Below are 16116 nucleotides of genomic sequence, written 5' to 3'. Positions count from 1 at the left end.
GTAAGTTGATGAAGCATCCTAAGTGGTTTGTTATAACTGTTAGATTACAAAAGTTCCAATCAGAAACGAAACGAAAGACTTCCATTTATATAGCATCTTCCATCACATCTCAAAGCACTTTACAGCCAATTAAGTACTTTTGAAGTGTAGCCAAATTGCTTACAGCAAGTTCCCAAAAAAAGCAATGGCCATATCATCTGTTTTAGATGATGGTTTAGGGATAAATGTTGACCAAGACACCAGGGAAATCCTCTTTCTCTTCTTCAAATAGTGTCACACAATCTTTTATGTCAACCTCAGAAAACAAATGGGGCCTCAGTTTAACACCTCATCCAAAAGATGACTGCACTATGCAGCTCTCCCTCAGTACTGCACTAAAATGTCAGCCTAGATTATGGGCCTGGAATGGGACTTGAATCCACAACCTGCTGACTCATAAGGCAAGGATGCTATCATTGAGCCATGGCCGAACATCCAGGATTAGCTGGTATATGTCTCATCTAGATTCTGTCTAACCAAGCAGTAGAGTGCCTCTATAAGATAAAACATTAGTTTCACGTAATTTATCCAAATTATCTGCTTGTTTTTATTGTTGTGATTTATTCAAAAACATGTGGAAAAAATGTACAATGCCAACGTGTTTTATAACATTTAGAAATTATTTGAATTGTGAAGGCCGCAGTTTGATTATTTCCCAATACAAATAGGTGCCACAGAATTGTTAATACTGTTTACATGTTGACTGTACATTGAGAGAGGGGCAATACCTTCAATTTGTATTGTGTTCACACTGTGAATTTGTTAAAAGATGTGAGAAAATCCTATCTCTAGTTATGCTTAGCATTAATGGAACAGTGGTCCAGATTTTGCAGTAGTAATGATGTCAAAACTATTAGGTAGCATGTAGATGAGAAATAGGAGGGGGCCACGGATAGATTCATGGGAGACATCACAGGGAACGGTGTGGAAGCAGGAAGAGAAGTCAGTGCAGGGGATTCTCTGGCTACGTCTGGATAGATAAGAATGGAACCAGGTAAATGCAGTTCTATCCTGCTGCAGAATGGTGGACAGGCATTGCAGGAGGACGGTGAGGTCAACCATGTCAAAGGCTGCAGACAGGTCAAGAAGGATGAGGAGGGATAGTTTACCTTTGTCAGTAACATGATATGTCATTTGTGATTTTGATAAGAGCAATTCTGGTACTGTAGCAGGGAAGGAAACCTGATTGGAGGAATTCAAACATGGAATTCCAGAAAAGATGTGCACGGATTTTGAAGATAACAACACATTCAAGGAGTATTTTACACTATTAATCTAACTGTAAAAACCATTGAAAAAGTCGCAACTTGTTGAATGAGGTGTAACTAGATTTCGAAATGGCGTACTATGTTCATAACTTTTGCTCAGAAACCTCTCTAGCCCTGGAAAACTAATTTTATACTTGTGGAATGCCAAATTTCTTCATTGTGAAACAATTTTTAATAATGTTCTTAAAAAAGTTTATAATATTTCAGCTTCTATCTTAAATCCATGTGTATGTCCCAATCATTTATTTCACTTTCAGTAAAATGATATTTTAGAAGTGAAGGGTAATTAGGTTTGCTGTCTGTATGAATGCTTCAGTGTGATTGGCTGCTTATTTTGCTTGATGATATCACCATTGCTGGAACCTAGAGATCCCTTGACTTGGCACCAGATTCAAAATAACACTGGAAAAAGGGAAATACATGCCACAGAGATCGTTAGATTCGGGCAGCTTTCTTCAAAGTCAGCAGCAAGCATCTTCATTTTGCCGTTGACCATGATATTCAGGCCAATATAGCTTAATATACAGTGGTTAAGTTTACCTGTTTAGATAACTGCTCTTCACAGAGTTTATAGAGTGTATAAAATTTGCGACTAAGGATTTGGTTGTCACGGAAACCAGCACTAGCCAACTTGACACGCATGATAATGGCACGATCTGGCACCATCATGGCCACTGGACGGAACTGAATCTTTAGATTTTCAGGTAGCTCCTGACGTCCTGCATAACCTGGGTTCTAAAATTTACATTCATTACTAAACAATCATTATCAAAGAACAGATCATTTTATTATTACTATGTTATTACTTTGACTTATTCATAAGTTAAATATATGGTCAAATGTCTGCAGCAGAGTGCATTTTCTTAATAAGGCTACATTAATATTTAGAAGAAAACTACAAATTAACTTCATTTCAGTTTCTGATATTGAACTGTTTCTTACCATGGTTAGGAAGATACCAAACTCTCTGTCCATTTCTACAACATCACCATCAGTGAAGAAAAACTGGGGCTTTTTGTTCTTCTTACATTGCAGTACAATATAGATTTGTTGAGCAGCTACTGACAGCACAGGCAATTCAATACGATTAAATTCATCAAAGCAACCCCATGAACCAGACTGAGCCAGGCCTAAAGGAAAAGAGCAGTAATTCAAAGGTCTGAAACTTAAAATTGTCTGACTGATTAGTCATTTTTAGTAAATAATCTTTTACTTCCAGCATTATATTCCAATAGTGGCTACACTTGAAAATTACTTCATTGGTCGTAAACTGCTTTGGGACATACTGAAAGCATGAAAGGTGCTTTATAAATGCAAGTTCTTTCTTATTTCATCTCTCAAACCATCAATATATCCTGAAATTCTAGGACATTGACTCAAAATATATATTATACAATACAACTTGAAGAATTATAAGCTGCACATGCTCAAAGAAAACAAGCATATCCCATTTACCTTTATAGATACGTCCTAGGCCTCTGTAGTCCATCTGATCTGAGCAATTAAACACAACAACATATTTTCCAAGACATTTGCCCATGTCTTTGGTGGTCTCTGTTTTTCCTGTACCTGCAGGTCCTGCTGGTGCACCACCCATACTCATCCCTAAGGCCTGAGACAGTGTAATGTAACACCTGAAATGTGCACATAGATAAACTTGCTTAACAAGCTGTACTTAAAATAAAAATGTCCCAGTGGTGGGAAAGGTAATGGAATCCCTACCAAAGGAGGCAACAGAACATCTAGAAACCAAAAATATAAATAATGAATAGTCAGCATGGATTTCAAAAGGGAAAGTTTTGGTTGATGAACCTAATTGAATTCTTTGAAGAGGTAACAAAGAGAGTAGACAAGGATAATGCAGCAGATGTAATATATTTAAATTTCCAATAGGCCTTCGATGAGGTGCCACATTATAGACTAATGAATAAGATCAGAGCATACAGAGTCAGGGGGCAAAAATCAGAATGGATAGCCAGCTGGATGCAAGACAGAAGGCAGAGAGTAGAGATAAATGATAGCTATTCAGAGTGGCAAAAGGTGGAAAGTGGGGTCCCACAAGGATCAATACTGGGACCACTGTTGTTCAAAATTTATATTAACAATTTAGACATTGGAATTAAAAACACAGGACTGGATTTTACCAGCCCCATGGAGACAGACTGGGAGGTGGGAGGGCTGGTAAAATGGCAGCGGAAGACATCGGGAGGGAAGCCTGACATCTTCCTGCTGCCACAGTATTTTACCAGCAGCAGAGGCTCAGCGGTGCAGCTACCCATTGGACGGCCAATTAAGGCAATTAAGTACCCAATTAAGGGCCACCTCCTGCCTTGCCCTGCCACCATTTTACCAGTGTCAGGAGGGCCCACCACCAGGTAAACCCTAGCAGTCTCCCAGTGAGTTCCCGCGGTGCGGGGTGTGGCCTCCTTTATGACTGCTCCATGCCCCATGGAGGGGTCCCCCGGCAGCAATGGCTGCCTCCGCCGATGGAAGAAGGGTCCCCCGATCACTGGGGCCTGCCTGCCTGCCTGGCCTTACCTGGGCTTTGAGGGTGCCCTAGCATGGAGGCGCTTTCTCTTGCGACGAGCAGCCTCAGCAGTGGCCACTTCTAATGGTGGCGCTGCCAAGGCTACAGTTCTGCCAGCCCTCTGATGGGACCGGCAACTTTGGGAGGTGGGCCGTTGTCCTCAATTGGACGGTGGGTCCTGGCGGTGGCCTATTAATTGGCTGCTGTTGGTAAAATACCGCCTAGGGTCCCACTCCCACCCACCACGGGTTTGAGTCCCGCTTTCGGTCCCTTTTGCTGGACTTCATCCTTGGAAGCAAAATTCAGCCCACAATTTCTAAATTTGAGGATGATGCCAAGTTTGGGTGGGTCGGGGAGGGGGGCGGGGGGGCGTGGGTTGTGTTGCAGTCAATACCGAGACGGACTGCAACAAATTACAATAAAACACTAATCAATTTGCAGAATGGGCATAAAATTGGCAAATAAATTTAAACACTGTTAAGTTATAAGGTATTACAGTTTAGTAAGAAAAGGAAGGAGATCACATAATACTTGGAAGATATGAATCTAAACAAGTCACTAAGGGCTGAATTTCATTTTCCCACCGCCAGGAACGGTAGCGGGCAAAAAAATGGCAGCCCGCACTCACACGCACCACCGTGCAGCCACGATCTACTGTGTGGTGGTTCAAGATAATATGCCGGTCGGGCAGCCCCCCACCCACCCGAATAACGTGATGGGGATGGGCTATGCAATGCCGGCAATGGCCTCAGCTGGCTGTGCACAGGTGTGGTGCCATTTTTAAAGGGCTGCCAGACTTGCTGTTAAATTTAAATATTTAAAACCTTACCTCTCCCCCCACCCCGTTCACCGCAATAAAAATATTGCCCCTTCCCCATCAATAATACTTACAGATAATAGCTGCCCTCTTCCCCCCCCACACCGCCCTTCCAAAAGACTTACATGCAAGACTTCTCCTTGCCCCCCCACCAAACTGTTCAAAGTGCAGAGATCACCCCTTTGCCCCCTCACCTACACTATTAATGCACATTTGACCCCGTACCCCCACACCCCACTACACTGAAATTCCTAAGTATCCCCCTTCCCCACCTCGGTGGCACCTGCTTTCCCTGGACGGGAAAGCGAAGGCGCGTGAGTGTTGGTCACCACTCAGAACATCCCAGCAGCAGGTAAGATCGCTGACAATTTTATTTAAATGTATTCATTTTCTTAATTTGCATATCCAAAGTCAGGTCCCGTCGCCCAGTGGCGGGGTGGGCTAGCACGGAGCCTCGCTGGCACTAGGAAGATCGGGACCAGTACTCCCGGCATCAGGCTCTGTGGGGGCCTCTGCCGGTACAATCTTCCAACCACGCCATCCCACCCCCCGCCACGGATCCCGATTAGTGACCTCAACAAAATCCAATCCTGTGTATTTATCGGGTAGTTCAATTTTTAACACTGTGGTGGAATTAAATATAAAAGAGTGTATATTAGACAATGAATTAGCTGTGAAAATAAAGTCCAAATTATTTAGCATAGTGTACAATATTCCATTAAATGCGCTGGATGAATTTCTTACCTGTCAGTTAATGGTGTTATCACGAGTCTATCTGTACAGCCTAAGTATTCATTACAATAGCTGAACTCAACATCTGTGATTTGAATAATACATTTGTCTGTGTCCTCTATAAAGTAAAACCGGGACTGTTTTTGCCATTCAAAATCGGATGGGGATTTAATGTTCATGTGAACCTAGAGCAATATTGGAAGCAAATATTAGAATTATGTACATCCTACAGCATGCTTTGGTTAATACTTGTTTTTGAAGTCAGCATTACATACCAAATCATCAAAAATGTCTTTCTGGTGTACATGGATGGTGATAAGTGTTTCGTATTTTGTTCGTTCCATTTTTGTTAGTTCGCGGGTTGTCATGTCAATCAAATCATTAAGCATATCCACAAATGTCTGATTAGTTGTTTGCATGATCTACATCAAACAAATACTTCATGTTAAATTGTTTTCAGTTGTACACCTTGAACCCTCATGCTTGGTATTGGTTAGATCTTACACGTCAGCAGAGATCCAGTAAGGCTATCTCCCATAACAGTAACTCTTGTGTAGCAATCTAAACCTTTTGACTGATGAAAGTTCGAATGGCAACAAAAACATATGAAGGATAACATACTTCCAATAGGGTAATATGTCTTGTAAATTGTGACCAAATGCATTAAAATACTGCTCATACTTTTTTTATTTTATTCATTCATTGGATGTGGGTATTGCTGACAAGGTCTGCATTTATTGCCCACCTCAATTGGCGTTGAGCAGGTGGAGGTGAGCCACCGCCTTGAACCATTGCAGTCTGTGTGGTGAAAGTATGCCAACAGTGCTGTTATGTAGGGTGTTCCAGGATTTTGACCCAGCAATGATGAAGGAACAGCAATATATTTCCAAGTCAGGATGGTGTGTGGCTTGAAGGAAAATGTGAGGTTGCTAGTGTTCTCATGTGCCTGCTGCCTTTGTCCTTTTAGGTGATAGAGGTGGCAGGTTTGGGAGGTGCTGTCGAAGAAACCTTGCTGAGTTGTTGCAGTGCATCTTGTAGATAGTACACACTGCTGCCACTGTACGCCAGTGGTGGAGGGAGTGAATGTTTATACTGAGAAGCAGAAATCATCTCTGTTTGAAATTTTAAATCTATATGCATATAATATATATCTAAATGTGAAAAAGAGGAAATGATAATGTAATTCTTTGGAAATAAAAGTAAAACTTTTTTTCAAATGCCACTAAAATGTTTTAAATAAGTAGATTAATTTTTGAGTTAGTTTTAGAGTTTGTATGAAAATTTCAAATAGAAACCAATTTTCTTCAAGGCATGGGAGAGTTTCATAAATTAACAAGTGTTTAATTTTATGATTATATAAAAATCTTTGGAACTGAGTGAATATTTTAGTAGGAAATTAAGTTTAATTATTCATCTATATGCATACCTGCATATGCTATAATTATTCTATTTCCCAGGACCTGCTACGCAGGAGGTGGTCAATGGGGACAGATTTTCCTTTATTGCTATTGACCTTAGAGGAAAAGTGGGTAAGGGAGACTAACAGGAGCCTGCCCAACTTTCTATCTATTTAAATCAATGGATAGAAAATTAGGCAGGCTGCATAATGGGTATACAATCAACTGCCTGCTTTTCTTTTCTGTCAGATGATCCAATGTACTATAAAGGAGAAACATGGAGGTCTCCCCTGGAAATACCAGGTTTAGCTAGATTGGAGAACCAATTAAGTTTCTTGAGAATTGCTGAAAATAGAGACAATTTTCAAGTTTTGTACTAGCAAACAACTAAGTTTCTCTTAATTGTTATGTTGGAATTAAAGCTGATACTATGCAAAATTTTCAATGACAATGATTGTCTGATGGTAATTTCTGAAGCAAAAATAGGATAACATTTAAACTGTTGTAGAAGACTGATCATGTGAATTAATAAGTCATTTGTTCTCCATCCCTTGCATCTTTTTAGGTTGTTGTAGCTTTCCTGAATTATTTTAACCTGCCTACTTTCAAGAATAAGCCAGTTAAGCTCAACGCACAGGCAATGTCGTATGCTCATTATGACTTTGTCCATGGAACACAAGTAAATGTGGTGCAGTTTCTGGCTAATACTTATCAATATCTTAAAACTTACACAGAAATTTTGACATTAACTATTTGCAACAAATAAGCAGAAAAAAATATGAACTATAAAAAATATATACTGACTCTTCTTAGCATGTCTATGGGAAGATTCATATTCTTCAAAACTTTCAAATTATTACATGGGAGAATAATTAATTTGTCTGAAATGCTCTCTATGCTATTTTAGTGGAGATATTAACCCTATTTAACTTAAATGGTTAATAATGCTAAGATAGCTGAAGAGGAATTTCAGACAAATACATTTAGGGTTCATACCTTAGTATTACATAACCTCAATGTTTTATAGATAATTTGGCAAAGAAAAGTGCAAAGAATTTAGCCAATTATTTATTAGAATCTTCAGAATCTAACTTGACTTTGTCCACCTTCATGATTTTGGAAACAAACAGGTCTATGAGTATTCCTGGATGGTGGAAATTATGGTGAGAGACTTGTGGCTATTTTGGGATAATGGTCACTCAAATTTATTCCTATTCCTGTAATACATGTTTTGTATAAAAGACAAAGGTAGCTGGTTACTTCTCATTAAATATCAGCAGTGCCAAAATTGCATGCCTTGACTAGAGGAACTGCTCTCCATCTTCAACCAAGCCATCGAATGGAGTACCTCACACACTGGAGGAGGGGCAAGAGAATTATATGCACATTTTTTTGTAATCTCAAAACTGCAAATATTTGTCTGTACAGTTTGTCATACCACAGCAGTAACTGAACCAAACTTATGAATTAATGTCCATTACCTTTTTATCAAATTTGGCATTATTTAAAGCTTCTTCAGAGTTTTTGGTCCAGATCATCTGAATACCCAGCAAACCTATCTGCGCAGGGAACATAGTCTGAAATTCATATAGTTTAATCTCCTTATCGGTGATAGCTATTGATGCCTGGCGAATAATGCTGTGAATTGTCTTTCTGACCCCATTCAGGAGCTGCCCCAGCCAGACTTCCACATTGCCCTAAAATATAAGAGAATTAAAAGAAACCAGATACCTTGGCAACAGTTTAGTGTGAAAGTACAGATTTTAGAAAAAAAAACTGCACAGCAGAAATCAATCTAAGCAATAACTGTTCTAAAAGAAGTGTAATTGCATTTTGAGAAACTTCGTCAGACACATTTTTCTCCAAACTCCTTTCATTTTCCAAAGTGTTCATTTGCCTGTAAAGATATAATGTTAACTGTACACTTGATAAAGTCTGGGATTTTACAGAGCTCCTGATATCAGGATCTGTGGCAGGGGTGGGTGGAAGATCGTCCCAGCAGCAGCCCGCCATGGAGTCCAACACCGGGAGTGCCGGGCCCAATCTTCCTGGCGGCGGCAAGGCTCTGTGGCGCTCCACACCTCCCCCCGCACCGGCGCTTGGCGACGGGACACAGCTTTGAATATTTAAATTAAGCGCAAGAATAGATTAAATAAAATTCACTCGAAACTTGTCTTCAGGCCGCGATCTTCCGAGCAACGGCCAGTGCTCACGTGGCTGCACTTTCCCGTCCAGGGAAAGCAGGCACCACAGTGGTGGAGAAGGGGGGATCTCTGGATTTTTAGTGCTGGGGTGAGGGGGGGGGGGGGGGAAACGGGGTCAGATTTACAGTACTAGTGTAGGGGTGACTTCTGTACTTTGTTCAGTTTGGGGGGAAAGGTCAAGCGTTGAAGCTAAGTGTTTTGGGAGGGGGCAATGGGGCAAATATTGAATTTAATTGCTATTGGGGTTGGAAAGGGGCAACAGATTTTTGATCGGTACAGTGAAGGTGGGGGACTATAACATTAAAAATGTAAATTAGCCCTCGGGTTCACAAATGTCCTTTAGGGAAGGAAATCTGCTGTCCTTACCTGGTCTGGCCTACATGTGACTCCAGACCTACAGCAATGTAGTTGACTCTTACATGCCCTCTGAAATGGCCTAGCAAGCCACTCAGTTGCACCTAACTGCTACGAAGTCAATACAAAGGAATAAAAACCAGACGGACCACCCGGCATCGACCTAGGCACCGGAAATGACAACGGCAAACCCAGCCCTGTCGACCCTGTAAAGTCCTCCTCACTAACATCTGGGGGCTTGTGCCAAAGTTGGGAGAGCTGTCCCACTGACGAGTCAAGCAACAGCCTGATAATGTCCCACACACTGCCATCACTATCCCCAGGTAAGTCCTGTCCCACCGGCAGGACAGACCCAGAAGAGGTGGCAGCACAGTGGTATACAGTAGGGACAGAGTTGCCCTGGGAGTCCTCAACACCTACTCTGGACCCCATAAAGTCTCGTGCCATCAGGTCAAACATGGGCAAGGAAACCTCCTGCTGATTACCACCTACCGCCCTCCCTCAGCTGATGAGTCAGTACTCCTCCATGTTGACCACCACTTGGAGGAAGCACTGAGAGTGGCAAGGGCGCAGAATGTACTCTGGGTGGGGGACTTTAATGTCCATCATCAAGAATGGCTCGGTAGCGCCACTACTGACCAAGCTGGCCAAGTCCTAAAGGACATAGCTGCTAGACTGGGTCTGCGGCAGGTAATGAGGGAACCAACAAGAGGGAAAAACATACTTGACTTCGTCCTCACCAATCTGCCTGCCGCAGACGCATCTGTCCATGACAGTACTGGTAGGAGTGACCACCTCACAGTACTTGTAGAGACGAAGTCCCGCCTTCACACTGAAGCGACTGTCCATCGTGTTGTGTGGCAGTATCACCGTGCTAAATGGAATAGATTTCGAACAGATCTAGCAATGCAAAACTGGTCATCCATGAGGTGCTGTGGGCCATCAGCAGCAGCAGAATTGTACTCAACCACATTCTGTAACCTCATGGCCCGACATTTCCCCCACTCTACCATTACCATCAAGCCAGGAGACCAACCCTGGTTCAATGAAGAGTGCAGGAGAGCATGCCAGGAGCATACTTCAAAATGAGGTGTCAACCTGGTGAAGCTACGACACAGGACTATTTGTATACTAAGCTGCATAAGCAGCATGCAATAGAGGGAGCTGAGCAATCCCATAACAAACGGATCAGATCTAAGCTCTGCAGTCCTGCCACAACCAGCCGTGAATGCAGGTGGACAATTAAACAACTAACTGGAGGAGGTGGCTCCACAAATATCCCCATCCTCAATGATGGGGGAGCCCAGCGCATTAGTGCAAAAGATAAGGCTGAAGCATTTGCAACAATCTTCAGCCAGATGTGCCGAGTTGATGATCCATCTAGCCTCCTCCTGAAGTCCCCAGCATCACAGATGCCAGACTTCAGCCAATTCGATTCATCCCGCGTGATATCAAGAAACGATTGAAGGCACTGGATACTGCAAAGGCTATGGGCCCTGACAATATTCCGGCAACAGTACTAAAGACCTGTGCTCCAGAACATGCCGCGCCCCTAGCCAGCTGTTCCAGTACAGCTACAACACTGGCATCTACCCAGCAATGTGGAAAATTGACCAGGTATGTCCTGTACACAAAAAGCAGGACAAATCCAACCCGGGCAATTATCGCCCCATCAGTCTACTATCAATCATCAGTAAAATGATGGAAGGTGTCACCAACAATGCCATCAAGCAGCACTTGCTTAGCAATAACCTGCTCACTGACGCTTAGTTTGGGTTCCACCAGGGCCACTCAGCTCCTGATCTCGTCACAGCCTTGGTTCAAACATGGACAAAAGAGCTGAACTCAAGAGGTGAGGTGAGAGGGACTGCCCTTAACATTAAGGCAGCATTTGACCGAGTATGACATCAAGGAGCCCCAGCAAAACTTGAGTCAGTGGGAATCAGGGGGAAAACTCTCCGCTGGTTGGAGTCATAGGAAAGGCAAGTCAAAGGAAAGTCAACGCAAAGGAAGATGGTTGTGGTTACAGTCATAGAGTTGTACAGCACAGAAACAGGCCCTTCGGCCCACCATGTCCATGCCGACCATAATGCCTATCTATACTAATCCCACCTGCCTGCATTAATTCCATATCCCTCTATGCCTTGCTCATTCAAGTACCTGTCCAGATGCCTCTTAAATATCGCTACTGTTCCTGCCTCCACCACCTCCTCTGGCAGCTCATTCCAGATACTCACCATTCTTTGTGCGAAAAATTTACCCCTTTGATCCCCTTTAAACCTCCTCCCTCTCACCTTAAATCTATGCCCTCTAGTTTTAGTCACCCCTACCATGGGAAACAGACTCTGGCTATCTACCCTATCTATGCCTCTCATAATTTTATATACCTCTATCATGTCCCCTCTCAGCCTCCTTCACTCCAGGGAAAACAGACCCAGCCAATCCAATCTCTCTTTATAACTCAAGCCCTCCAAACCAGGCAACATCCTTGTGAATCTTTTCTGCACCCTCTCTAGCTTAATCACATCTTTCCTGCAGTGCGGCTACCAGAACTGCACACAGTACTCCAAATGCAGCCTAACCAACGTTATGTACAACTCTTGTACTCAATGCCTCAGCCGATGAAGACAAGCATGCCATACGCCTTCTTCATCACCCTGTCTACCTGTGTTGCCACTTTCAGGGAACTATGTACTTGCACCCCAAGATCTCTCTGCTCAACAACACTCCCCGGGGCCTGCCATTCACTGTATATGTCCTGCCCTGGTTTAACTTCCCAAAATGCATCACTTTGCACTTGTCCGCATTAAATTCCATTTGCCAATACCTTGCCCACTTTCCCAGTTGATCTATATCCTGTTGTAACCTTAGACAACCTTCTTCACTGTCCACTATATCACCAATTTTGGTGTCATCTGCAAACTTACTAATCATGACCCCTACATTCACATCCAAGTCATTAATATATATGACAAACAACAGAGGGCCCAGCACCGATCCCTGTGGCACACCACTGGTCACCGGCCTCCAATCTGAAAAACAACCCTCCAATACCACCCTCTGTCTCCTATCACCAAGCCAATCTTGGATCCAATTGGCTAGCTCACCCTGGATCCCATGTGTTCGAACCTTCCGGACCAGCCAACCATGCGGGATCTTGTCAAAGGCCTTGCTAAAGTCCATGTAGACAACGTCCATCGCCCTGCCCTTGTCAATCCTCTTGGTCACCTCCTCGAAAAACTCAAATTCGTGAGACATGATTTCCCACGCACAAAGCCATGCTGACGATCCCTAATCAGACCATGCCTTTCCAAATGCATATAAATCCTGTCTCTCAGAATCCCTTCCAATAACTTTCCCACCACTGGTGTAAGGCTCACCGGCCTGTAGTTCCCTGGCTTATCCCTGCTGCCCTTCTTAAATAAAGGCACAACATTAGCTCTCCTCCAGTCTTCCGGTACCTCACCCGTGGCTAATGATGACACAAATATCTCTGCCAGGGCTCAGCAATCTCCTCCCTTGCTTCCTATAGCATCCTAGGATACACCTGGTCAGGCCCTGGGGATTTATCCACCTTAATGCGCTTCAAAACCTCCAACACCTCCTCCTTAGTAATGTTGATATGCTCCAGGATAGCGCTGTTCCCTCCCTTGAACTCACTGGCTTCCATGACCTTCTCCACGGTAAATACAGACAAGAAGTATTCATTTAAGACCTTGCCCATTTCCCGTGGCTCCACACATAGATTACCACAGGGAACCTACTCTCTCCCTAGCTACCCTTTTACTCTTAATATATTCATAGAATCTTTTAGGATTCTCCTTTATCTTCTCTGCCAGGGAAATCTCATGGCCCCTTTTCGCCCTCCTAATTTCCTTCTTAAGTGTACTCCTACATCCCCTATACTCCTCGAGGGACTCGCTTGATCCCAGCTGCCTATACCTGACATATGCCTCCTTTTTTGTCCTGACCAGACCCTCAATATCCCTCGTCAACCAAGGTTCCCTAAACTTGCCAGCCTTGCCCTTCCATCTAACAGGAACATGCCGGCCCTGAACTCTTCCTATCTCACTTTTAAAAGCCTCCCACTTGCCAGACGTCCCTTTACCTGTAAACAGCCTCTCTCATTCAACTTTTGAGAGTTCCTGTCCGATGCCATCAAAATTAGCCTTCCCCCAATTTAGGACTTCAACCTGAGGACCAGTCCTATCCTTTTCCAAAACTATATTGAAGCTCATAGAGTTATGGTCACTGGTCCCAAAGTGCTCCCCCACTTACACATCAACCACCTGCCCAGCTTCATTTCCTAAGAGGACGTCGCATGTCGCCCCTTCTCAAGTAGGGCCATCCACATACTGCTTCAGAAAACTATCCTGGACACACTTAACAAATTCTTCCCCATCTGATCCCTTAGCACTAAGGCAGTCCCAGTCAATATTAGGGAAGTTAAAATCACCTACTTTTACAACCCTGTAATTCCTACACCTATCTGAGATTTCCCTACATATATGCTCCTCCAATTCCCTCTAACTATTGGGGGGCCTATTGTATATTCCCTTCAAAGTGATTACCCATTTCTTATTTCTAAGTTCTACCCATATGGCCTCGCTGGACATTCCCCCCGGGATATACTCTCTAAGTACTGCCGTGATGTCCTCCCTAATCAATAGTGCAACTCCCCCTCCTCTCTTACCTCAATCTTTGTCACGCCGGAAGCATTGGTACCCTGGAATATTGAGCGGCCAGAGCTGCCCATCCCTCCACCTTTCTTTCTTTCATTCTTTGGCCTCCTTGTCTTGAGAGACAATGGGTGAGCGCCTGGAGGTGGTCAGAGGTTTGTGAAGCAACGCCTGGAGTGACTATAAAGTCCAATTCTAGAGTGACAGACTCTTCCACAGGCGCTGCAGATAAAATTGGTTGCTGGGGCTGTTACACAGTTGGCTCTCTCCTTGCGCTTCTGTCTTTTTTCCTGCCAACTGCTAACTCACTTTGACGCGCCAGACTTTAGCCCCGCCTTTATGGCTGCCTGCCAGCTCTGGCGATCTCTGGCAACTGACTCCCACGACTTGTGATCAATGTCACAGGACTTCGTGTCGCGTTTGCAGACATCTTTAAAGCGGAGACATGGACGGCCGGTGGGTCTGATACCAGTGACGAGCTCGCTGTACAATGTGTCTTTGGGGATCCTGCCATCTTCCATGCGGCTCACATGGCCAAGCCATCTCAAGCGCCGCTGGCTCAGTAGGGTGTTTGTGCTGGGGATGTTGGCCGCCTCCAGGAATTCTGTGTTGGAGATACGGTCCTGCCACCTGATGCCAAGGATTCTCCGGAGGCAGCCAAGATGGAATGAATTGAGACATCACTCTTGGCTGACATACGTTGTCCAGGCCTCGCTGCCGTAGAGCAAGGTACTGAGGACATCCCTCAACCATGTTTCCGTAATAGCTATAATATCTCAAACCCATGTACCGATCCATGCTCTGAGATCATCTGCCTTTCCTGTAAGGCTTCTTGCATTAAAGTAAATGCAGTTTAGCCTACCAGACCTTCCACGCTCCCTGTCCTGCCCCTGCCCGGCCTGCCTACTGGACTTGCTTGCTTTAACCTCTACTTTTGCCTCAACTACCTCATTGGAGAGACTACTACTTTGGGTCCCACCCCCCTGCAAGACTAGTTTAAACCCTCCCAAGTCGTACTGGCAAAACTCCCCGCAAGGATATTGGTCCCCTTCCTGTTCAGATGCAACCTGTCCCTCTTGTACAGGTCACCTCTGCACCAGAAGAGATCCCAATGATCCAAGTAGCTGAAGCCCTCCCGCCTACACCAGCTCTTCAGCCACTCATTCATTTGCCTATCCTCCTATTCCTACCCTCACTAGCACGTGGCACAGTGAGTAATCCTGTGATTGTGGTTGTTGGAGGTCAATCATCTGAGCTCCAGGACATCACTGCAGGAGTTCCTCAGGGTACTGCCCTAGGCCCATCTTCAGCTGCTTCATCAATGACCTTCCTTCAATCATAAGGTCAGAAGTGGGGATGTTCGCAGATGATTGCACAATGTTCAACACCATTCGCGACTCCTCAGATACTGAAGCAGTCCGTGTAGAAATGCAGCAAGACCTGGGCAATATCCAGGCTTGGCCACACAAGTGCCAGGCAATGACCATCTCAAACAAGAGAGAATCTTACCATCTCCCCTTGATATTCAATGGCATTACTATCGCTGAATCCCCCACTATCAACATCCTAGGGGCGACCATTGACCTGAAACTGAACTGGAGTGGCCATATAAATACCGTGGCTACAACAGCAGATCAGAGGCTAGGAATCCTTCAGCAAGTAACTCATCTCCCCAAAGCCTGTCCACCATCTACAAGGCACAAGTTAGGAGTGTGATGGAATACTTTCCACTTGCCTGGATGGGTGCAGCTCCAACAACACTCAAGAAGCTCTACACCATCCAGGACAAAGCAGCCAGCTTGATTGGCACCCCATCCACAAACATTCACTCCCTCCACCACTGACGCACAGTGGCAGCAGTGTGTACCATCTACAAGATGTACTGCAGCAATGCACCAAGGCTCCTTAGACAGCACCTTCCAAACCCGCAACCTCTACCAACTAGAAGGACAAGGGCAGCAAATGCATGGGAACACCACCACCTGCAGGTTCCCCTCCAAGTCACACACCATCCTGACTTGGAACTATATCACCATTCCTTCACTGTCGCTGGGTCAAGATCCTGAAAATCCCTTCCTAACAGCACTGTGGGTGTACCT

At 44.3% G+C, this 16116-nt stretch overlaps 1 protein-coding gene across 2 annotated transcripts in view; it reads right to left on the bottom strand.

Annotated features, from left to right (window-relative positions):
* The window catches only part of dnah5l (dynein, axonemal, heavy chain 5 like), a 472330-nt gene that overhangs the window by 247347 nt on the left and 208867 nt on the right, over window positions 1–16116 (bottom strand). For both annotated transcript variants that reach the window (XM_068012046.1, XM_068012056.1), the window contains exons 38-43: window positions 8262–8477; window positions 5659–5805; window positions 5396–5568; window positions 2763–2941; window positions 2250–2437; window positions 1848–2042 (exon numbers count right to left, since the gene is read on the bottom strand). In XM_068012046.1, the coding sequence (XP_067868147.1) occupies window positions 1848–2042; window positions 2250–2437; window positions 2763–2941; window positions 5396–5568; window positions 5659–5805; window positions 8262–8477 (1098 nt within the window). The remainder of the gene's footprint in view (window positions 1–1847; window positions 2043–2249; window positions 2438–2762; window positions 2942–5395; window positions 5569–5658; window positions 5806–8261; window positions 8478–16116) is intronic.

This window comes from Heterodontus francisci, chromosome 2, assembly GCF_036365525.1.
Source record: "Heterodontus francisci isolate sHetFra1 chromosome 2, sHetFra1.hap1, whole genome shotgun sequence".
NCBI classification, from domain to species: domain Eukaryota; kingdom Metazoa; phylum Chordata; class Chondrichthyes; order Heterodontiformes; family Heterodontidae; genus Heterodontus; species Heterodontus francisci.
Note: the sequence above shows the minus strand (reverse complement) of the source record. Positions and strands in the feature narration are given on the sequence as shown.